Source organism: Nuphar pumila, chromosome 17, assembly GCF_984573655.1.
Source record: "Nuphar pumila chromosome 17, dmNupPumi1.hap1.1, whole genome shotgun sequence".
Classification (NCBI taxonomy): domain Eukaryota; kingdom Viridiplantae; phylum Streptophyta; class Magnoliopsida; order Nymphaeales; family Nymphaeaceae; genus Nuphar; species Nuphar pumila.
The window spans coordinates 22,269,992-22,293,634 of record NC_143265.1 but is presented as its reverse complement, the minus strand read 5'-3'; the positions used below and the strand labels follow the sequence as shown (position 1 = coordinate 22,293,634).

The 23,643-nt window shown below is 38.4% G+C and overlaps 1 protein-coding gene across 1 annotated transcript; it reads right to left on the bottom strand.

Moving 5' to 3' along the window:
- Positions 1-2,459: 2,459 nt before the first annotated feature.
- On the bottom strand, positions 2,460-23,021 carry LOC149811789 (NAD(P)-binding Rossmann-fold superfamily protein). Its single transcript, XM_089992620.1, has 12 exons — positions 22,885-23,021; positions 22,674-22,729; positions 22,552-22,585; positions 21,709-21,807; positions 21,312-21,460; positions 20,476-20,514; positions 20,290-20,382; positions 20,101-20,199; positions 19,665-19,769; positions 6,647-6,730; positions 3,322-3,387; positions 2,460-2,706 (listed from the first exon to the last, which is right to left on the bottom strand). Exons 1-12 carry the CDS (start codon positions 22,952-22,954, stop codon positions 2,617-2,619), a joined length of 984 nt encoding a protein of 327 aa, XP_089848746.1. The 5' UTR covers positions 22,955-23,021; the 3' UTR covers positions 2,460-2,616.
- Positions 23,022-23,643: the final 622 nt, after the last annotated feature.

Sequence of the window (23,643 nt, the reverse complement as noted above, 5' to 3'; positions counted from 1 at the left end):
GCACAATCACTTTCTTGCAAAACAAAAAAACAAAACAAAACAAAAACAAAAAAAAAACTATGCCAAAATCTAAGATTAGTTTTATGAAAAATCAAGAAAACAAGATTTTAACAACCTAATCTAACAACTATAACAAACTTTGTAACAAACAACTAACTAAATAACAAACTTGATAACAAACCAACTACTTGGAACAAATACTACCTAATTCAAAATAAACAACTAAAACAACCTAACTAATTTTAATTCAAGAAAAATGTGAACTTAAACTAACTTTATTAAAACAAGAAAGAAACTAACTAATCTTGAAACAACTAAACATGCACAACAAAAAGTATTGAATAATTCTACTCTAACTAATTAATTTAGTACTGATTTTAGCAAATGACTAATGCTGAAATTATGGAATTAACTAACTAGTAAAGGAAAATGTAGGTTGCAAGACTAAATGTTCAAAAGAGTCTAAAGAAACAAAAACATTGAATCAAATAAATTAACTAAGTAATACTAAATAACCAAAAATCTACTTGCTGAATTGTTATACTAACTAATGAATGAAATAATAAGACCAGGACGTGAGCTATACTAAATTCTATTTCTAAAGCAGCCTACAGGCAACAATAAATTACTTGGCTCATGCATACAACCAGAATCACTCATGTTGCATCTTATGCTTTACCTAATGATGTGATTGTGACTTGTGCACATACACATGTTCAGTCCGGCATACAAGAAACTCCACTGACAATACCAGTCGACCGAGTCACATGACAAATGTGATCCTTGAATCACGATGGAACTTTATAACACCAGCATATACCAAGGCTCGTGTAATATATTTACCTTGATTTATATAGATTATAAACCACAGATTCACATATGAAATCAAGACTTCGGATCTTGATCACGCCCATAGATGTGGATATCAGAATGTGTGGTCTAACAAAAGCATGTTGATCTGCATGATTCATAAAATCACGTTAAACATCATAATCTCGTCTTGTCATGAATGGGATTCAATCAACTGGTTTAACCGTAATCAAAAGACCGATAAGACCTGCCTATATAGACATATCACGTTTGGTTTTTAAGTAAGAACAAACAACGTGCACTACAACTGAAACTTGTCTATTTGATGCTGAAATAAATTTATCCAAATCTCTAGATGCAATGAAACAAAAATAAAGAGAAAAACAATGTTAAACTATTGCAATAGATAAGAACAAGCAATCTAAACTAGATGTAACAAGTATGCAAAGATTAAACTATGCTATATGCAATGCTGAAATATTTATCGTATATTCTATGAAATAAATAAAAACTAATCTAAATCATAAACTATGGAGAGACAGAAGAAAAGAAGCAATCACGATCTGCTTCCGACGGAGGGGTTGAGAAAAAGAAGTGATCTTTCTTTCGAGTTACATGTACCTCCAACTTTGAGGACAAGAAAAAACCGACCCCGAAAGGGATTAGAAGCAGGAAGAACAAGGAGGAGAAAGAGAAAAAGTAAAAGGGAGAACCAGTTGAAAACGAAAAGGACGAGGAAGAGGGAGAGGATGCTGGCGTGTTTTCTCCATAGAGAGACACCCCTCTCAATTGAAAAGTTATTTTTTATACTAAAAATTTAGGTTACTCGATTTTTCCTAAAACCCCCAGTTAATTTTCAAATATTTCAATTGACCACTTCTAAAACAATGTATTTTCAGAAAAAAAATACTTCTAAACCAACTAAAATATTAGTTGATAGTTCCTAAACTAATTAAACTCCCAATTAAAAAAAGTCATAAACTATTCAAAACACTGAAAAATGCAGGAAAGAATTTAAATATGTGATTTTATCTTTATTTTGAATTTCAAAGCGGTTTTTCAAAAACATTAATAAGAATGAGCTTTTAATGCCTTTTTCGATGGATCATGCATATATATATATATATTACAGAATTTATGCATGATCAAAAGGTAACCGTGGTGTAGGTTTCAATTGATTATGAGAAAAGATCCAATGAAACAAGAAAATCGAGTCCTATTATATTGATTTAAAATAAAGGGCTAAGATCCATCCAAGACATGTTGCCTTAAATAAAGGTTTTACTTTTGTAAATGGAATTTGGAAATGAGGATAATCCGATTTAATTTTGGAAGACAATTGGTTTGGATGAGGGTTGGATGCACTTTCTAAAAACAATCTGAATCCGACACTTTTTGCTTTAACAACAAATTAATGTGTTGTCGAAACAACCAAAAACATTAAAATTGGTTTCTTCAATAAATAAAGCCAATTCCCCATACTCTTTCCATAATACTAGTAGTCTGGATAGGATTCAAATTCAAAAGTATATGTCCCAAATAGATTGATGAGATTATCCGTGGTTTTTCTCCACAGCATTAACCAAAAAGCAACCACTTCCAATCAGAGAAGAAAGAGTACCAATCAGTGCATAAAGAGTACCAATCAGTGCATAATACGGATCATTTGTATTTACACCATTTAATTCTGAAATGGATAACACTGTTACACTTGCTTATGACACTAGATTAAATTTGATACAAATTTATATAGTTTACGTAGCAGTATGTTTAATTCGCAGCTTAGGCTACCGTCTTATTGGCAACTTAGGCTACCTTCTTTCCTTTACCAAATAGCAGATTCAACCAGTAAGTACTGGAATTTTGTGCTGCTGCCTCTACACGCTTCCTTCCAATCTGGAAAAGTACAATACAATCAATCACAAATTAATGCACAAATCATATGTGATGAATGCAGAAAAGCCAATGAACCATATCCACAAACAGAACACAACATTATGCCTATAAGCCCTTTTTTTTAGTTACAAGAGAGATCCAGAGACTTGAGCGGATCCTGTAAAACGCTAGGTGAGATTAGCAATCTCACCCAGCGTTTACAACCACAAAACCCCTCAGTACAAGTGGGACCCACAGAGGGGTGGGTTTTGTGATTGTAAACACTGGGTGAGATTGCTAATCTCACCCAGCATTTTACAGGATCCGCTCTCTCCAGAGACTGGTAGCAGGTAAGTCAGACGTCAACCCCCAGCAGGGGGAAACTCCATGGCTAGGACCCTCGCCCCAGGGCCTATGCTACGCATTGGCTAAGCCTACTGAGCAAAATCAAGATAAAATTACTACAATATTCAAGGAACATAATTATGCATTTACATTTTATAGCCACCCACAATCACAACAATGACTTAATGGTACTTTGGAAATAATTAACCCATTTCACTTTATTATGGCAAATTAACTTATGAAATATTATAGTGATATCACATATGATTGAATATTCACTAGACAAAATACCGTATCCATGAGCCAGTAGCCAATGGTTGGCATATATTGGGTCAGATACATCACAAGAAGCACAGGCTGCAAAATAAATAAATCCCATTTAGTTCATGCAAGTAGAGATGAACATAGCATTCAACCTAGTTAACCAAGGAAATGGGACTTTGTATATAAAAGTTTAAAAAACACACTTAAAAACCAGGCAAACTTAAGAGAAGAAAATTACAAGCACTACTCTGAAAGCAGAAATGGTTACAAGCATGTTATCATACAAAACAGGTGTTCTTGAATACAAGTTGATATGTCTAAAGCACTGTCACAAATATCGGCGATATTTTGAAAATATCGTGAGAAATACTGAGACTTTAAGGTGGCCGATATTAAAGGTAATATCTCACGATATTTTCAACATATCGCCAGAAGACAAAATATCCCAATATTATCACGATAATATCATGATATTTTTGGGGAAAAACTCTTTTTTTTTAAAGTTTGCATCTCCTATTTTTTTGTTTCTTTATATTTTTGGAAGAAAAATAATGCAAAACTTATTATTTTCTTAGCTTTTTGTTGTTATTTTTTTCAATTTTTTAAACTCACTGGAATTTTTCAACTTTTGAAAATCTCGCCGAGATGATACTGTGAACTATACAGGTGACTATGGTCTAAAGTGACATCAGGAACTGGTTTCTTGGAGCAGCTCCGCATACTATGAACAAACTTTTCTGGTACTAATATGGCTGAAACGCTGACACCACCCAGTGTGTTCAGCACCTAAAAAATCAGATTTGAGAACCATTGACACCAGAATGACAGCAGAACTAGCCATTTTTGGTGTCAAAACCTTGAAACTAGTCTGTCGCTCTTGTTATCTGGGTACTTCTACCATCTGGTCCGAGTCCACAGTATGTTGGAAATAGCAGGGCAGGAACATAGGTAAATACCAGATGGCACTGTCCACCTACGATCAAGCAGTCTCTGGAATCTAAACAGAAACTGTGATTTACATGGTACACACCGTATATTATTCAGTTTCTCATTGTGCATGTAAAAAACTACATCCATATGGTGTCAGAAAATATACATCTTCTACTTTAATGATAAAATCCCGAAAACAGCAGATACACAAATTAGCAAGTAGGCAAGCATGTACTCACATACATAAGAACTCATATAGCGTTTCTAGCATCTTATATATGAAAATTAATATCAAGTTAATGGTCATAAAATATGAATACAAACACATGGACCAACCAAATTTACAAATAACACATAGACCAACCAAATTTACAATACTGACAATCAAATACTCTACCAAAGCAGGTGGTGGATCTGCATGGTCGAAGAACTTGCTTAGTTAAAATTTTTCCTAGCATATATGAAGTGCAAGACAATCATAAAAAGATTACATAAGCAAAGTTCTTAATCAAAGCTATCAACATGTAAATGGGCAGGAAGAATGTGATAAGTGCTATAATCCATTAAAATGTCCTAATTGGAAAATGATTCAACACCAATTCAAGACTTCATTTATTAGATAAGTTAATTCTATTACTAGATACACCTTCCTACAATGATAAAGATGAAATCACCTGAAAATCTCAAATGCAATCTCATATTTGATGCTTTTTCTCGGGAGGGTCCAAATAACAGAGTTCTTACATTACCTAGTACAGTAGCAGTGCACTACAAAGTAATAAATGCAATAGCAGATATACATGCTTAAAAAACTAGATTTACTTGGTTAGAATGCTTTCAACAAATGTTCATTAAAACAACACTTCTGACAGATTTCACTAGAAGCCAGTAAACTTTTACTTACTAAAACTAGAAAAGATGTTATATTCGGGCTTTAAATTTGCGTCAGCTTCTTCATTTCTTGTCTGCGACTTATTTCAACTATTTTACAACATACTTTTGTTTTCACCATCATAGTCTATTTTAAGGTTTCTAAAGCAGGAAGCAAAATGATGAGCAATGTCTAAAGTGGAAAGCAAGAAGCAAAATTTATTCAGATCTATGCAAAGTGAAAGTAGCAACTTCCTAGAAAGCACTAAAAATTGACTTGGGAAGTTTCTAAAAATTCAGAAGTAAAAAGAGTCAACACTATCACACTATATAACTACAAGTTTAGAATTAGGAAGTTTTCAGATATTCAAAGTAAAAAGAGTCAACATTATTCACAATATATAACATTATCAAGATTAACTGAGTTCTTGATCTATAAGAACAAACAGTATATGTTTATAATGCCTTTTCCCCCAGTAGTCAAGCTGCGGGACAGTCCTTAATGGTTTTCAAACCCGAGATACCTCAGGATACAGCTATTCTAACCAGTCCAATTAAGATAGTTGAACCCATGTTAATATAAAACATGAAATCGAAATGATTTTTTTTTCTACTGTATAAATATAAAGGCAAATCCCCATATGAATATTTTAAATCCAAGCAAAAATCATTATTCACTAATATCCTATTATTTGTATCGAACAAATGAACTTCAGAATAAAAAATAGTAAGCTAGATGCATATGACATAGTTCATATAACAGAAAGAAGATTTTGAACAATTAAAAGTGGGGAAAATACGATTTCTTTTCCACAGGAATCACAGTTCCATAATTTTTGTAGTGGAAACAACTCTTGTTCTGATGTTTGGGATCCAGTATTATCTCCTCTAGAGAAATGCATTTTCATGATATAAGGAAGCAGCTTGCCTAGCTTCCAACTGTGGAGCATCTAGGGAAGAGGCTGTGAGGATATGCAGGAACTTCTGTTAAACTTTACATATTCCAACCCTTGCAACCAGTTCTTAATCAGTTTAAAATTTTGTAAGCTGCTAACCTGGCTGTTCATGATGATTTTTAGATTTTCCTTTCAGGCAAAGGCATTTTATTGAACACATGTTATGTGGTTAATATGTGAGATTTGTTTTTATTTGCATTTATCACCTTTAATTCAAATATATACACGGTTTCAAAATCAATGTTGTGCAACATAATTTCACATAATAGAAGGGCCAATATTTCATTTTTATGTGCTTTTTATGCAAACTATAGGTGATCATTTAACTGTCAAAAAACCTTGATATACACAGTAAGAATGAGAGAAAAGTTCCATGCCATTCTTGACAGGGATTTCCAAAAGGCAGAGATAAAACTGTCTTCAATATGTTCAATTCTCAATGATGAACACCTACTACTTGAAAACTCTACATGGTGAATTTATAAAATATCTTATATCAGCAACTTAAATTTCTTTTATCGCTGCACATGTATCAGCAGGACTGTATAGGTAGCAGGAAGGCGTGTTCAAGAGAAAGTTCAAGGAAAGTGCTTAACCTGATATGATATCCAAACTTCTTTAATTCCATGTGTGGCTGCAACAACAGTAAGCTCAGCACACCTGTTTGCTGGAACACGTTTCTGATGTCCAAAGAGATGGATCAAATACTATCTCCAGTGAAATCATACATAATGGACCAAATAATCCAATACAAAATGCACAATGTGAAAAATTTCATTTGCAATGAATAAGAATTTCCAAAAGACAAACAATGGAACATTTTCCTTTTAATGCGCCATCATTTGAAGCTGATGATGAGACAATATAGTTAAAAAATCTCAATCTGCTCCAAATCCAAATATTTAACATTGTGTCAAGAAGTCCCATAACAGAACAAGAACATTGACATGATCAACATTTAGGCTCTATTTGGGAGATGGTATCTGTCCTGGTTATAACAAATCCTGGATTTGACAAATCCAGAATTTGAGAGCAATGAGATTTGCCAAAACCCAACAGCTGTTTGGGAGCCAGTATTTGGCAACCAGATGGGGTTGGAATCTTCTTGCCAACTGCTGGCTCCCAAACAGCCAATGGAGTTTTATCAATACAAGGGTCTCTTCAGTACCTTATGCTGCAATTGAATTCTTCAAACTTGATGGCCAGATAGCTCACATGTTTATAATATAGGATTTCCATTCGTTTTGCATATGGCATTGATTTATCCTAGAAGATCTTACTTCCACTAAAACCATTATCCATAGTGCTATAACAGTGAAATCAATTTGAGCATTGTAAACAAAACACCATTATCTGTGACATCATCATCTAAACAGCACCTATAAATTTATGAAATAATGTCATCCTTATTCACTTGATGTTTGAAATGTAGTGTAGTTAAATCCAACAACTTAATCCCTTGTAACTTGTCATTTGAGATTTTAAACTGAAAGTTCCATAGCTGATGCATGTGTTGGGAGTTGGAACAAATAACGCTTCCATGATACTTGTCACTTCCATCATAGAAATGCACTGAAAGATATCTAGTTCCACATTGCACAGAATAGGTTTACCATGAAACCTTTTGTAAATCATAAGTAATAATCTGAATGCGCATTTATATCCACCAAGACAATGAACACCCCCAAAACATAAACCTATTAGATCACGCAGCAGCGTGATTGATGTTAATATAATCCTTTTTTTTTAACAGCAAGTGTGCTTTAGTTAGTATAGGTTCTTAACTTATTTCAATAGTTTTAGTGTTCTGTTTGTCAGATTAGGTGCTAATTAGTATTTTGCATGGTAGATAGTTAATGCTTTGAGGTTTTTGGTAAGTAGTAGTCCAGTTCACGTTTCATTCTTTTTCATTAGTTAAGTCAATAGGTCAGAGTTAGTATTAGAATTAGTTATAGTTTCATATTATTTAGTTAGATTCAATATTTTGGCTGGTTCTTATCTTTAAGATTATAGTTGGTTTCAAGTTTTATCTATTAGAAATTTTTTATTGCTTAGTCCATTAAATAAATCAGCATTAGTTTAATTGCTTACATTAGCCTTAAGTTTAATTAGTTAGAGTTGATGAGTTTGTTAACATAGTTAGTCTTAGATTTAACATTTTCTTGAATTCAAGGAATTAGTTGTTTCAAGTTTGTTATTAACTAGTTAGAATAATAGTTTGTTACAAGTTTTTAGTTAGTTATAAATTTGTTAGAGTTAGTTTTAATTCTTGATTCTTGTTTTTATATATAACTAACATTTTTTTTAGAAATTGTTTCTTGCAGATTGTTTTTGTGTTTTTCTTTTCTTTTTGTATTTTACAGGGAAGCCCATGTGTGTGCGAAGAGCCCTCAGAAGAGCAATAGGAATAAAATACTAGTAGCTTGTTGGTTCAACTGAAGCAGTGCATTGCAAAGGAGGCATACCACAAGCAAATAAGACCCTTTTTCTTTTCTTTTAGTTTTAGGGTCATTTATTTTTAAGTTAAAATTGTAATAAGGCCTCTTTATTTTTTAGCCCTCCGCATAGGGTAGTACATTTTATTTATTTAATTATTTTTATTCAAGGCAATAAAGATTATAATTGTGTGGGATACAAAAATTGTTAAAGACATTCGACTCGGACTTCACCACTACTATGATCCGAAAATTGAAATTTGGTACATGGTTTACACAAGCGATTTTCATTGCAAAACCCTTTTAAAAATACTTTTTCAAAAAGTTGCATCTGGCGGTGCCCCTCTATTACCATAAAAGGAGAAGGGGGCAGGAGGGCTCTACCCTCCTGCGTTGGTTCAAAAGAGGAAGAGGAGAGCCCTCATGCACCTGTCGACAGAGAGAAAGGGCAAGAGGGCCAGCACCCTCCTACCGGCATCACTCAGAGAGAAGACAGAGGAGGGTCGGCGCCCTCCTACCGGCACCACACGGGAGAACAGAGAGAGGGGGAGGCAAGAGGGTCGGTGCCCTCCTGCCGACACCACATAGGGAGAAGAGAGAGGAGAGGAGAGAAGAGAGTACATGGGAGAGAAGGGGAGACGAAGGAGGGTCCTGGCGGAGGGGGTCGGGGAGAGAGATGAGCAGGAGAGGGGTGCATAGGGGAGAGAGAGAGAGAGAGAGAGGGGGGGAGGGTTGGATCCGATCGGATCCAAATTGGATCCAAAACACTTTTTTTTTTTAAAATGCGGGTGTTACAATAAGCATCCCCCTGTCTCACGAGGGCATGCTTGCTCGCTATGCATATGTCTGCATTTGGGGCAGACATCATCGGACTGTTGCCGGGGTTGGGGACCACCGTGTGGTCTCTGCCTCTTGACCGAAGGAATGAACTTCTTTCCTTCGTTGTTTTGCCTTTGGAAAGATGGTCGCTTAACTTGGCCACCTGAGGGAACCTTCTTCTGATCACCAGCAGCAATAGATGGTTTCTTGTTCAGGACACCTTTAGAATGCTCTCAATCGTCATTTAAAAGGGTGGTTGCTGCAATAGCCGCAAAGAAAGTCGAGGGCATACTGGTCAGGACCCAGTGACAGAGTCCTTCATTTAGTCCTCTAATGAAGTTTTCGGCCCGCTCACGATCATCCTCGAACAAGCTGGAGTAGTATCGCTCCAAGTTCTGAAATATCGTGGTATAATCCAACAGACTTAAGTTACCCTTGCATAACTCCAAGAATTCTATCTTCTTTTTATCTCGTACTTGTGGGAGAAAATAGTTTGCCAGAAAGGCTTCACGGAAAGCTTCCCAAGGAATAATTGTTTCTCTAGAAAAATGAATACCCCGGGTCGCATCCCACCATTTTTTAGCGTTATCCTTAAGTCGATAAGTACCGAAAACTATTTTTTTTTCTCGGGTCTCGATAGTACTTGGACAGCTCGCTCGGTCTCCTCGACCCAGTTTTCGGTGAGCTTAGGATCGACCTTGCCAGTGAAGGTCGGGGGATCCAGTTTCAAAAAAAAAAATCATAAGTGATGATGTTATGATGATGGTTTGTGATGCAATGGTATGGTGTGGACTCGGTACACACCGATCCACGATCTAGGATCAAAACGGATCCAAACGCACGCAGAAGCTTAAACGATATAGAGTCTGAACAGAACTCTGAGAAACAGATTTTCGGGACCCGAGCACTGTACTTTGATAGAAGCGGTCCAAATGAAAGTTGTGTGCGACTCACACAACTTTCCAACGAATCTAAATACACCAGATTCAGAGTAGGAATGTCCGTTCCACGAACTCGGAACCGGGACTGCTAAACAAGTCCAAAACAGACTGGCGGTTTTCACGGACAGACTGGTGGAAGGGATTTTTGACCCCTCAAACGTTAGAGTTTGCGAAAACTCACAACTAACAAAACAAAGATCAGATCCAGACTTTTTCAAAACACTAAGAATCAGAATTTTCTGAGTTTTCTACAACCCTCTATGACTTTTTTAATTTACGAAATGATGAGTTATTGTTGTAGGAATTAAAATTCAAATATTCGACAACGGAAATTGATATTTTTGAGGAACTTAGGCAACGATTCAATCAAAACACAAAACATGAACAATGTAGATCTAGATTCTAGCTTTCCATAAAATCAAAAAAATTGAAATTTCATGCAGGGAATCTTCAGATAACTAAAATACACCGAACACTACTACGAAAGTTCTGTAACAGGAATGTAACAGTGGACTTCCGTCAGTCCGACACCTTGACAGCAAATTTCAAGAGTTCAAACGAACGATTCTCGAAAAACTTTCAACTATAAAGTTATAGGAAATTGTTTTAGCTTTTTAGGAAGCTAAAGAACGCGAAAATTCGTTCAGTATTGAGTCCGACACGGAAGTTTTATTAGGGACACCTTTGTTATCTTGTAACAACGTTTTGGTCTTTTTTATAGGGTCTGAGTTCATTCACACACATCAATAATCCGAAAGAACTTGAGACCAAACAAGACAAATTATAACATAAAACACTTCTAATCATGTATTAGCAACTCTCTAATGATCTAATACAACTTAGCAACGATAAATCATGAACAATCGCAAAACAAATGCGAATAAGAGTGCCAAAAAGAACTAGAACGAAGAACCGATGGTGATATTCGGGTTGGGATCGATAATGGCCGTCGTTGGGAAGCAACCAACGCCACAAGATGAACCCGAACAGTAAGAATGGATTTCAGCAACCATAAACAAGTTGTCACAACCATCACGAGAATGACTTCTCACAAGTTCCACTTCTCTACTCACAAGATAACATGTTTCTTCCTTTCTTACCAAAGCACCACACTCAAAAGTATCTCACAAGCACCAACCAGCCACCACCCCCCACAAAACTCACGATTTTTCAAAAATGAAGAAGAAGCCCCCCTCCCCTTGGTCGACCTCCCCAATTAAAAGCATTGTGGCTTGGGAAGGGCCATAATAAAGAGGCCATGGGCCTTCCCAAGCCTTGCACCAAAAACGAGCGTGCAAGGCATCATTTTTTTGCCAAGAGCTAATAAATATCCAACAGCCCATTTTTTTACTTTGTACTGATCAACAAGATTTGAATGAGGTCGAAGATGGACCACACTCATGTGGCGCCAACTAAGATCCCTCATTGAATATGGATCTCGATCTAGATCCAGATCGTGCAGTTAAATGGATCCTGCACCAATACATTAGAGAAGCGAATATGCGAAAAATAAAAAACTACCCTTGGACCCCATACACCCTCTAGTACCACAAAAAAATCCTATAGGGTATCAGAACTATGCTCCTAAAAAAAATAAAATAAAAAGATTACATGAAATAACTATTGCTGATACAATATCAAAAAAAAATTCATTCCACAATAGAATCGAAACAAAAGAAGGGGCACGACGAGCATCAGCTAAATGGTAGATCCACTAGGACAAGGACCGTCCTGCAAGTGTGTGGATCGCCTTGGCTAGCGATGCCCGAAGCGGGTCTGGAGAGTTGGATTGGGATCCAACTCCGCTTCTGAATTCTGAATCTCTAGATGCTCTATATCAGTTTGTCTCAGTAGATGCAGCTTGATCCCTTTGAGCATGAACTTGACTTTGCATTGCATTGGTCAGGGTCTTGAGGGAATCCATGACGAATCTCCGTTATTCAGACTGTTTGTCAGTTGATTCGCCATTCGTACTTTGCATTGTCCTTTATTCATACCAAAGGATGGCTAAGTCAGGATTTGTTTAAAGAACTCAAAATCAAAATGACAAAATTTATATATATTACGAAACATCTTACAAAAACCTAGCACCGCTGGTTGATAATGCAAAAAGAAAAACTTGTCGCAAAAAGAGTTCACAGACTCTGAAATAAAACTATAAGTACCAACTCCCCTCAAGGACGGTTCGAGTATCGTCTAACATAATTCCTCGTGTTGCCAATGTGCCTAAGCCTGCGTAAAGGAGAGGGGGGTAAAGTTGGAGTTTCATTGAGGGCTCCAGGCCTGTAAGGGGTGTTGTTGGCATATAATGTGGTAAGTCTGGTATATAGAGGGGTGTAGATTCGGGAGTCTTGAAGTAGTTGGGAGAGTTGTTAGGCAAGTTGTTGCTTTGCGTACCCATTGAGTCTGATGATACCTCAACATGTCCGAGTATTCCTTGAGCACCCTGGACTAAAGAAGTTGCGCCCTCCAGTCCCTGGGCTGCAAATTGTCTTTTGTTATTACCTTCTTTAAGGTAACAAATCTCAATGGAATGCCCCAATTCTCCACAATAGAGACACTCGTCCTAAGTGTCCGGGGGACCTTCAACATCTTGTGTGCCAGATGCAATCTACTGATTGACGAGTACCTGAGACAGAATATGACTGTCTTTCCTAAAGTGCAATGCAGCCCATGTTGTGGCTAACGGTACTTGGTAAGGAAAAAGGAGTATGAGTCCCTTTGGATCCTTAAAGATGGGTGGAGGTGGTCTGTTAGCCCAATAATTTGACCAGGATGTCAGGTGTCCATTATTTCCTATAACAGACCCCATACCACTCATTGGGCGGTCACGCGTCCTACGTGCTCCACCCCCATAGGCTCTTTCTGCTTTAGCTGGCAGATCCATGCCTTGCATGGCTACCGTATGTGCATTGCCAAGACCGTCGTCAGACATAAGCTTCAAAAGAACGTAAAAAATATCTTTTTAGTCTTATCAAAGCATAAAATGTATCAAAATGTTTTTCTTAGTATAACAAACTTAGAAAAAAGGAAAAACTTATACTCAGTGCGATGTGGATGTCGGATGATCAAGAACCAATGTATTCTCTGTCGCTCTGATACCAAAGTTGTAAAGCCCCGAAATTCCGAACTTGTAAATTTAAGAAAAATTTTGAAACTTTGCAATCAATCCTTTTTCAGAGTTTAAAACAGTAGTTCAACGAAAAATAGTGTTTGAAAGAACAAGTCAACGGACCTTGGGGGCATTACAAGTGAACTTTACCTTTGCATAGAGATTTTGGATCTTCATATAATCATTGAAACTACATAGCTTTAAAAAGTTTTGATAAATAAAGTTTGTATAAAAGAAGTGTTACAAAAGAACCCTTATACAAAATTACAAAAAAGGACATGTTTAGGAGTGAAACAGCAGAGAGATAGTGGATCTTTGATATCATCACGTCATCGCGGCATCACCTGTGGTATCAACTTAGTCATTACCTACATCCCATGAAAACGGGTCAGACTTATGAAAGCCCGGTAGGTGCATTGATAACAAAAGTCAGCACAAAACTAACATATGTGTTATACATTTCGCAACATGCATTTTTAGAATAAGTAAAAATGAGCATGGAAATCTTGTTTCAATAATTACTGACCTAGGGGTATGCACATGATAAAACGTAAAAATAACTGAGATTGTCTGAGGTTTATTATTCTATGTATTTTGATACCTCAAACAACTAGCTGAGTTTGCTCCTAAGGGGATGACCTATTGACCAAGAGAGAATTCCTCAGAAGTATAAACGACAGGAGATGCATCTAAACTTCTGCAAAAGTCAATGGGATCTTAGAATAATATTTGGTAGACCAGTCCCCTAACTCCGATGATCGGAGACACCGAGTAATTGCTACTTGAGGAGCATAGTTGTTAACAACTTATCCATCGAAGTTTTTGTATCATCTCATCCTCTCTCTTAAGAGAACCAAAGAGACAAATGGGTATGTCAGGTCTTATTTTAACTAACAACTCATTCTACATGCTCTGGTCTTTTAAACCAAATCGAGCATCTTGCCTGTGACGGCGATCATTTTATTTATGTGATTTTCCTTAGCCAGGTGCTATGTTGCACTTTGAGGTCATAATAAACCTTTAGTTCATTCATCGTTGTACTAACATGTCGTGCATGTCTAACAATACCAATACGATGGGGACGATGCGAGTTTTCTCAAAAGAAAACCCCAACCACAACGATATCCCGCGCTTTAGATCGGGACCGATTTAGAAAGGGGGTTTAGAGGAACTTTTCAATGATAGATGGTTTGTCTGGTAAGTATGGATGTGACATCATTGGTCCAAGTATACAAGGGAGTCTTGCCATAAACCTGAGGTAAGCTATGTATGAAATTGTTAGGTGATGCGAATATGCAACCGTAAAATATATGTTTTACTTTTAAAGACATCGAGGAAATACGAGCTTGAAATCTCACTTGGGGATTCTTTCAACGGTAACCATGCCAGAAATATGAAGTCTCGTCTGTTGTGCTGAATGATGCACTGAAAATGGTTTTTATAGTGTTGCGAATAGAATGATGTAACAAACTTAATTTAACAGAATAAGTGACCATTGTGTGGCAGGGGTCGAACCCAAACCCAGTTCGAGTCAACTAGACCGAGACGGGTTTTTACTACTAAGCCAGTCTCGGTTTCCAATCGAGCTGGCTTGATTCCTAATCGACTAGGGACTGAGCTGAGATCAGTTGGGCCCGAGATCAGCTTAGTTCTGGCCAGGCCCAGGGAAGCAACAGCTGTTGTTGTTGTGTACGAGGGGCAGTGGCCAGAAGAAAAAGGGGGTAGGGCAGCTCGGTGGCTCGAATGAGCCGAGCCAAGCCCAACCTGAGCCCCAAGGTCCACCTCGACTTGGGGCACCCTGGCGAAAACCGAACCTAGGCTAGCACAACGACAACCCCGCTGCCACAGCCTGGGGCAGTGGAATAGAGCCACCACCCTGGTGGCTCTGGTTCCCCGTTCGAACCACACGAGAGGGGGAATGGCTGCCCAAAAAAGGAAAAGTAGCAGCTGCCTAAAGTTGCTGCTGATTTCCCTTTTCAGAAAAACCCACTGAAGAGGGTGCTAGGCACCCTCTCCCTAGCAAGCCAAAACCACCAGTGGTGGCTCTGGTTTGCCAACGAAAAGTAGGGAAGAAGAGGGAAAGGCAGCACCCGGGTGGTGCTGCCAAGCAGGGTGGCAGCATTGAGCGATGTTGCCACCAGAGAGAAAAAACAAAAAGGAGAAGGGCGGCACTCGAGTGGTGTCGCTGCTTCAGGCAGGGTGGCAACATCGAGCAATGTCGCCACCACTGAGAGAAAAAAAAAAATAGGAAGGGTAGCACCCGAGTGGTGTCGCCACTTCAGGCAGGGTGGCAGCATCGAGCGATGCCACCACCACCGAGAAAAAGGGAGAGGGTGGCACCCGAGTGGTGTCACCGCTCAGGCAGGGTGGCGACATCGATCGATGCTGCCGCCACTGAGAAAAAAAGGGGAAAGGTGGCACTCGAGTGGTGCCACCGCTTCAGGCACGGTGGCGGCATCGAGCAATGCCACCACCACCGAGAAAAGGAGAGAGGATCTGAGAGAGAGAAAGAGTAGACTTACAGGGAGAGAGATTCTGGCGTGGGTCTCCAGCAACCAGGAGAAGACGCAGAAAGGGAGAGACGGGGGCGTAGAGAGAGAGAGAGAGAGAGAGAGGAGTGTAGAGTGAAATGGGGAGAGAGGGGAGAGTGTTGTGTGTTCTCCCCCAAAGACAAATTCGCGTGTTCCAGTGTGTACGAAGGAATATCTTGGGACCCGCGATAATTCATATGCCAATGTTACCCACGATGAATTTATAATAAAATAACATATAAAAAAGGTAGATATAAGTTTGACGAAAATGTCCTTTGATAGCTATTTACGAAAATACACGTTCAGACTCAGCGAAACGAACCTAAAGTGCGCTCTCTTTCTTCTCTGTTTGAACTTCCCGTCGTCATCTTCTTCTTCTTCCTTCTCCGTGAAACACTGTAAAACCCTCTCTCTCTCTAGAGAAGAAATTAAGGGAGGCAAAGAGTCGGCGATCCAATAGTGATCGTCGTCCTCTTCCTGCTAGCAGTGGCTGGAATGCTGCCTTCGTCCAGCGGGCAACCGACTGCGGTGGCCCCTCCGCCGCCTTCGAGGGATACCTACAATAAAATCTTCCTCCAGTACGGCTTTCAGGTGAGTGAACTGGCGCGTCTACCACTACGTCGGCAATACTTCTGATCAGGGTTATGCCTTCCAGACCACCCTGACGCTGCTCAACACGGGCATTCGCACCCTCAAGTCCTAGCGGGCATTCGTCAGGTTCTGGCACCGCGAGGTCCTCATCTCGACCTTCGGCGTCGTGCTCTCTGACAGGACCCACCTCCTCGCCAATGTCAGGAATGGCACGTTCCTCTCCAGCTTCCCCGTGACAGACCGCTAAATCGAGTAGCGATTTACGAAAATCGCATAGCTAAAAAAAATGGCAAATCGCTATGCGATTTTCGTAAATCGCTATATCGAGTAGCAATTTATGAAAATCGCGTAGCGAAGAAAAAAGAAACGGCAAATCGCTAAATCAAGTAGCGATTTACGAAAATCGCGTAGCAAAAAAAAATGACAGATCACTACACGATTTTCGTAAATCGCTATATCAAGTAGCGATTTACGAAAACCGTGTAGCGAAAAAAAATGCTAAATCGCTAAATCAAGTAGTGATTTACGAAAATCGCCTAACAAAAAAATGGCAAACCGCTACATGATTTTCGTAAATCGCTATATCAAGTAGCGATTTACGAAAATCGAGTAGTGAAAAAAATGGCAAATCGCTAAATCGAGTAGCGATTTACGAAAATCGCGTAGCAAAAAAAAATTGCAAATCGCTAAATCGAGTAGCGATTTACGAAAATCGCATAGCGAAAAAAAAGGAAAATCACTAAATCGTGTAGCGAAAAAAAAACGCAAATCGCTACGCGATGTTCATAAATTGAGTAGCGATTTGCGTAAATTGCTAAATCGCGTTGCGAAAAAAAGGCAAATCGCTACGCAATTTTCGTAAATCGCATAGCGAAAAAAAAAATTGTCCTTTTCTAGAATTGTTGTTTCATGACACCAATAGCGGGAAAGGGTGTTACGAAAACCGCGAGCAAGAAACAACCGAAGGAAACAAGAACGATCAAACAAAACAAAGTAAGGATACATAGATTTACGTGGAAAAACCTCCCCTCAAATCTGAGAGGGAGTAAAAAACCACAGCCGCCCAGAAGAAAAACTTTATTGCTCTTTTTCGACAGTTACAAGAGGTAAAAAAAAGAAAGAATTTTTATACAAGGCAAGGGCGACAACCCTAAACCTAAACAAGTCGAGTCTAATCCATAAGAAACTGGGTCTCAAACATAAGCCCAAGAAAAAAAATCATCAAAGGGGACCCGCGTCGAGGGGAGCCCTCGGACCCCCCCTTCTGTAAGGGCAAAAACTCTGAATCAAGCTCCACAACTCATCAAAGGGTACTTAAGTCTTTGCAACTGCTCCTTTTCTAGAATCGTCGTTTTATGGCACCAATGGTAGAAAGGGTACTTAAGTCTTTGCAACCGCACCAGTCTCCGACGCTAACTGATGCTGACAAACATGGGGATACGAGCCGCACGTGCTTACATACATGGCGCTCATTCGAACCCGCGAACACGCACCTGCCTGTTCGGGGGGTGCACATATAACCTGCTTCGGGGAGGGAGGGGTGGGCTTCATTTTTTAAAAAGAACCCCCCCCCCTCGTGGGGGGGTTAAATAGCGTAACGGGGGGATGTCGACATCCAACCCGGATCCGGGTTGGATCTGGTCGCATCCAACCTGGATCCAACCCAAAAAAATTGGGTAAGAGGGGGCGTTTGGATTGGGTTGGATCTATGTGGGCCCAACTCAATCCATATATATATATATATATATATATATATATATATATATATATTGTTTTTTGACAGGCCTTAATTTTTTTTTCTTTTTTTTCGCTTTTGTGATAAAAAAGCTGGAAACTGTCACCCAAACAGCCCATGTTGAGTTGGTTTTTGGCAAACCAGGTTTGCCAAAAACCTAGTTTGAAGCAAAAACCTGGTTAGACAAAACCAGATTTTGCCCCCCTGTCATCCAAACAGGGCCTAAAAAATGCAAATATCCAATAGTTAGTGTTGCTTATAGTGAAGGTAGGTCATATAAATGCATCTATCATGGAAATTTTCTTATTTGCACCATATGATATGACAGGACAAGCAAAGTTTGAGTGGTTTCGTTGGGTTTACAACCTTTTATACAAGTATCTAAACTTCTTAGTATCACAAGCTACACAAACACTTAATTACCTATTGTAATAGCTTTATTAGCTTCATTTCTTAGAAGTAGCCTTTCTTTTTTCTTCAGTTGTTTTTGACATAGATTACATATTGTAATAGCTTCATCTGCATGTATGGTGTAATAGAAAGATACCTTACAATATTTCATAATATAGCATTATGCTATTTAATAGCTATGTCACATGGACTCTTCTAGAGGGTCGCCACACCTGTGTCGACGTGATGCAACGTAGGTGCGGGTGTGGCTATTTTAAAAATCAGCCGCACCGGGTGCAGTCAAACTTTCTTGGGTGCTGTCAACCGCACCCAAGATTATAAGTGTCCAAAAATGGACTCGATCAACTATGACCGAGTCCATTTCGGTCAAAAAAATTTGTGTTTTAAGGGGGAGGGGGGGTTAGGGCACATTTGCACAAAAAAATTGGGTTCAACTTTCTTCTCCTCTCAGTTTGGCAAGGGCCGAACCCAACCTTGGGTTCAACTCTCATGGTTGCTGGGTTCAGCAGAGCAGAACCCAAACCCATGCCTGGGTTGCTGAACTCAGGCCTGCTAGTTTATACTCTTGGGTTTAGCAGAACTGAACCCAGGGTTGCTGGGTTCGGCTCTGCTGAACCCATGGGCAGTGTTTCTGGATTCAACACAACCTAGGCCTCCTAGTTTATGCTCCTTATATGATAATTATTTTTATTTCATTAGTAATGCTAACTTAAAATTGTTACAGTATATATATAGATAGATAGATAGATATATACCCTCCCCATACCCCGCACCCATTTTTTTAAAGTGCTGCATCGCTGCACCCGCACCCGCATCTGCACCTACATCCGCACCCGCACCTATGTGACATTTAATAGTGCTTATTCTTTTGCTTTTCTAAACAAATAGTGCCACCAACTGCTACAATCCTCCCAATTACAAATGAAGAATGTGTTTGATGTTTCACTTTGCATTAATATAACAAAACATTTTGCTTCCAACAATAGACAAAATAGATCAATTTATAAATCAATACTCATTCTCAATCATGACATAGTACCTCAGTATGAGGGGATTGTCCAACTGAACTAGCAACTCCAGTACCCTTTGATGTGTCTATTGGCCCTGGACAGACAATAGTCACCTTGATCCCTCTTTGACATAGCTGTAACAAGAAGCACAGTATCAGGAAACAAAGAATCCAGAAAAAAAATAGTTTGTATTATGTAGCTAGAAGTAACAGCATCTTGAAGATTTCTTAACAGAGCAGAAAGGCTAACAGACAAACATAAGGAATCCTATCAGAAACCACAAAAAACAGTACACGTCAAATACAAAAAGCAAGTTACTTTTTACACTTTGTTGAATAAAAGCAAAAAAAAAATGTATAGGAACTAGAAAAGAATAAATGCCCATATCATGCAATAGATGCAAGGGAACCTCAGAATGTCCATATATGTTTCATGCTAACAAATGCTTTGATGAAATATACTTACCTCAGAACGCAGCGTATGGAAATATCCATTTATTGCATATTTAGAAGCAGAATAAATGGCTTGGCCGGGTGAAGGTGTTTTCCCTGCAGCACTGCTCATCTATGGCAAAAAAGAAACCAACAAAGATAACTTGAAAAAAGAAGGTTGATGATCAAATAAACGAGGCATAGAAAGGATTAGCTATTTTACCACCACAAAATGACCCTTTCCCCTCTTCAGCATGAAAGGTGCAAGGTGTCGAGTAAGAGCGATTGTTCCAAAAACATTCACATTAAATGTCGCCTGGAACAATGAGATATGTATTAACTTTTTCCTTTAAAACAAGATTTAAAGCGCCTACATTCCCAAAAAAAGAAAGCAGGTTCCTTTTGGTACCAGAAGAGCTTCACTAGTTGTATCCAGAACTGCTGTTTTCTGCAAACAAAGATGGAATGAGCAAAACTAAGTAAAGCTGGATATGTTGCTTTTGGAGTGCTAAAAGGCCACATTAAACTACATGAACAGACAATTCTCTGCTTGAATTTGTTTCAAACACTGTTCTCATAGAGTTTTCTTGCATGACTGCTCATGATCTCAAAGGTGCTCAAAAGGAAAAAAACTAATCACCAAAAACAAATATTTTGGATCCAAATAATCCATCTCCCTTGTTTTGGTAGTGAATGTTAAAGCTTATTTTACTGATACACGAAGACGACAAAGTCCAACCTGCAGGTTATACTTTCCTTTGATGTTTGAAAATAAGGCATAACTAGGCCACATCCTGTTTATTAGACTATGTGCAGCCCTTTTCTCTTATTTGAGGAAAAACTAGTTGACATGAGGGGATACTTTTCATACTGCATTCAAGACCTCATATTTCTAAGTGTTAATATAAACATTGAGCATTCTTTAGTGGTTAGCATATTCTGATGTTTTAATTTTTCCCCATCCGAATTAATCTAAAGATATCGAAGCCACAAGTATCCCAAAGGATACAAATCAGATGAACAGAATGAAGAACTCAATAGAATTGCAACGAGTTGTAGCAAACATGATCAGCAGCATCAGAATGCACATAGACAATTACCTAAATCCTTAAGTTGAAAATAAAAAGTACAAATAAAGTTGGCAGAAAGAAACACCTACTGTTATTGTGATTCAAGTAATTGATGAAAGGGGACAATTAAGGTTGTTCATTTCCCATAGAGTTTTTGAATAAGAGGAGCACTTACAGGGCGCTCATATGCTGCATTATGAATCATATAATCAACACCACCAGCAGCAAAAAAAGACTCAGCTTTCACCACTGCTTCCCTCAAGGAATCTTCACCAGATGCGAGATCCAAAGGTAAAATTTTCACTCCATCTGGGACATGTTTACCTACAAAAAGTACTGCACAATGAGGATCTGGGTACACCAGAAAAAATAACAAGTTTCCATATATGTACAGACATATACGTTTGTGCGTGTATATATATACACATATACGTGCATACATGTTTATTTGTATACACACACATGCATATAGATACATATACATATTTTTATATATTTGTTTGTGTAACATATATATATGCATATATATATAGAGAGAGAGAGATGAACCACCATCACAGAGAGTTAACTACCTTTCAACTCTGATTTGACTCTTTCCAGTTCAGATTCTTGCCGTGCAGAAAGGATCAGCTTTGCACCTAAACTCGCAAATTGCTTAGCAAGGGCCTCCCCTAAAAATTAAGGGTCAACCACCATAATAATTAGTATTTTTCACTCCTCTTTCCCCCCTTAAAATTAGCATGAATCAACAGGTAGTAGAGCATGATATAGTAGATTCCTAGCAATAGAATACGACCCTAGTCAAAACACATACGTTTCTCTCGTACACTATGGGAATGCTGAGATTACAAACTATTGTTCACTTCAGAATGATATTAATTTACTAAAATTAGAAAATATCATCACTTACAGAATTCATTTTCAATGTGAATATCCCAAAGCTAGAAGGAAACAGACTGCAAGAGAATTTAACAGTTTAGACATGGAAGTAGGGATGGTCTAACTTATACCCTGTACAATCCGCGTCACGATTGCCCTTATTTTCAAATACCATGATGCGTTTTCAGCATATATTACTAGCTCCAGTTTTTTCTGTTTTAGCATCAAACCAGAAAAAAAAAAGAAAAAGGAAAAGAAAATTGAGCACTTGAGTATTGTCAAGCGGATTTAATCACAAGAGACAACAGCCCTTCTACTAATAAAATTGTTCAATGAATAGTAAAATTTTAAAAAAACGGTTAAGAAATATTACCCATTCATCAGCGCCGCAACCAAATACCTCGACTAACTTTTCCATGAACAATATAATTCTCACATAAACCAACATAACTAACCAATTCAAAAGACTTCGAATAAATGAAGAGCACGTATTAAATCACAAAAGAGCTGAAAGAAAATTCAAAACGATGGCTTACCGATTCCACGGCTCGCACCCGTAATCCACACAACCTGAGAGCGACCAACATCCGGAATCCGATCAAAACCCACATGTAAACGCACACCAAAGAGAATCAAATTCGTCGAAGAAAGATCCCACCTTATCTTCCACTTCTTCGCGCTTAGGCGACCCTTTAGCTAGCAAAGTGAAATCCCCTAAAAACGAAGACACCGGACAAGAAAAAAACTTTCAATTTTGCACACTCTCTAGTCGAATATTTAGTTGCACTCCACGCAAATGAAAGAAAGAAGACACAGACCCTAACGGAATAAAACAAGAATATGCAAATCGGCAGAAAAACAACGCGCACCATCGGCTGTAGCGAATCGAAACGCCAGCAAACACGCCAAGAAAACGAAGACTAAGACGATGAGTAGCATTCTCAGAGAGAGAGAGAGAGAGAGAGAGAGAGAGTCCGATCAAATTGAGGTAGGAGCAAACTTGCTTGGTCCGATAATGGTCATATGTGTGGAGCATGGTCCTGGTCCTTAATCATATCGATATGGGCCAGATGGGTCATTATGAGCTTATGACCCGACTAACGTCGTCCAACTGCCCCCTTGACTGGGTCCCACTCAATCTCACAATTTTTGTAAGGATTTTCTTGGCCAAAAAAAAGCTATAAATTAAAAAAAAAAGGAAGAATGATTGGAAAGGATGAACATATATAACGTTTAAAAATAAAGAATATAAAACAAAAGTTAAAAGACTGAATTTATCATTATAAAATCGAGATATAAGTTTGGCTAAGGGCCATCCTTGCCTTATTGTTCATATTCAAATTAAGAATTTAAGAGATGGTTGATATGGATCGGGATGTCAATCCACATCATAGCTCATTCACCGGGTGGCGCTTAGACCCATTACTTGATCAAGTCCAAAAATCTAGCACGTGGAATCATATACCACCTCCACGAGTTAATTTGAGGACCAAACCCATTTAGAGTAGTGAACTTATGTTAGGCATTTATGGAGTATGAATGCATGTGCTCAAGAAATTCGGATCAGCTTATGACATGGAACGTGGATTTTCAAAACCGAATGTTCGAGCTGCATTGCTTTTACTTTT

What these genes read in the sequence shown, in the direction of transcription:
- LOC149811789 (XM_089992620.1), bottom strand. Translation starts at nt 22,954, where the DNA reads ATGCTACTCATCGTCTTAGTCTTCGTTTTCTTGGCGTGTTTGCTGGCG. An exon ending in GGGTGCGAGCCGTGGAATCG is followed by an intron (nt 21,808 to 22,551) that starts GTAAGCCATCGT and finishes CTTAATTTTTAG; the next exon opens with GGGAGGCCCTTGCTAAGCAA. An exon ending in GACAATCCCCTCATACTGAG is followed by an intron (nt 6,731 to 19,664) that starts GTACTATGTCAT and finishes TTTGGACATCAG; the next exon opens with AAACGTGTTCCAGCAAACAG.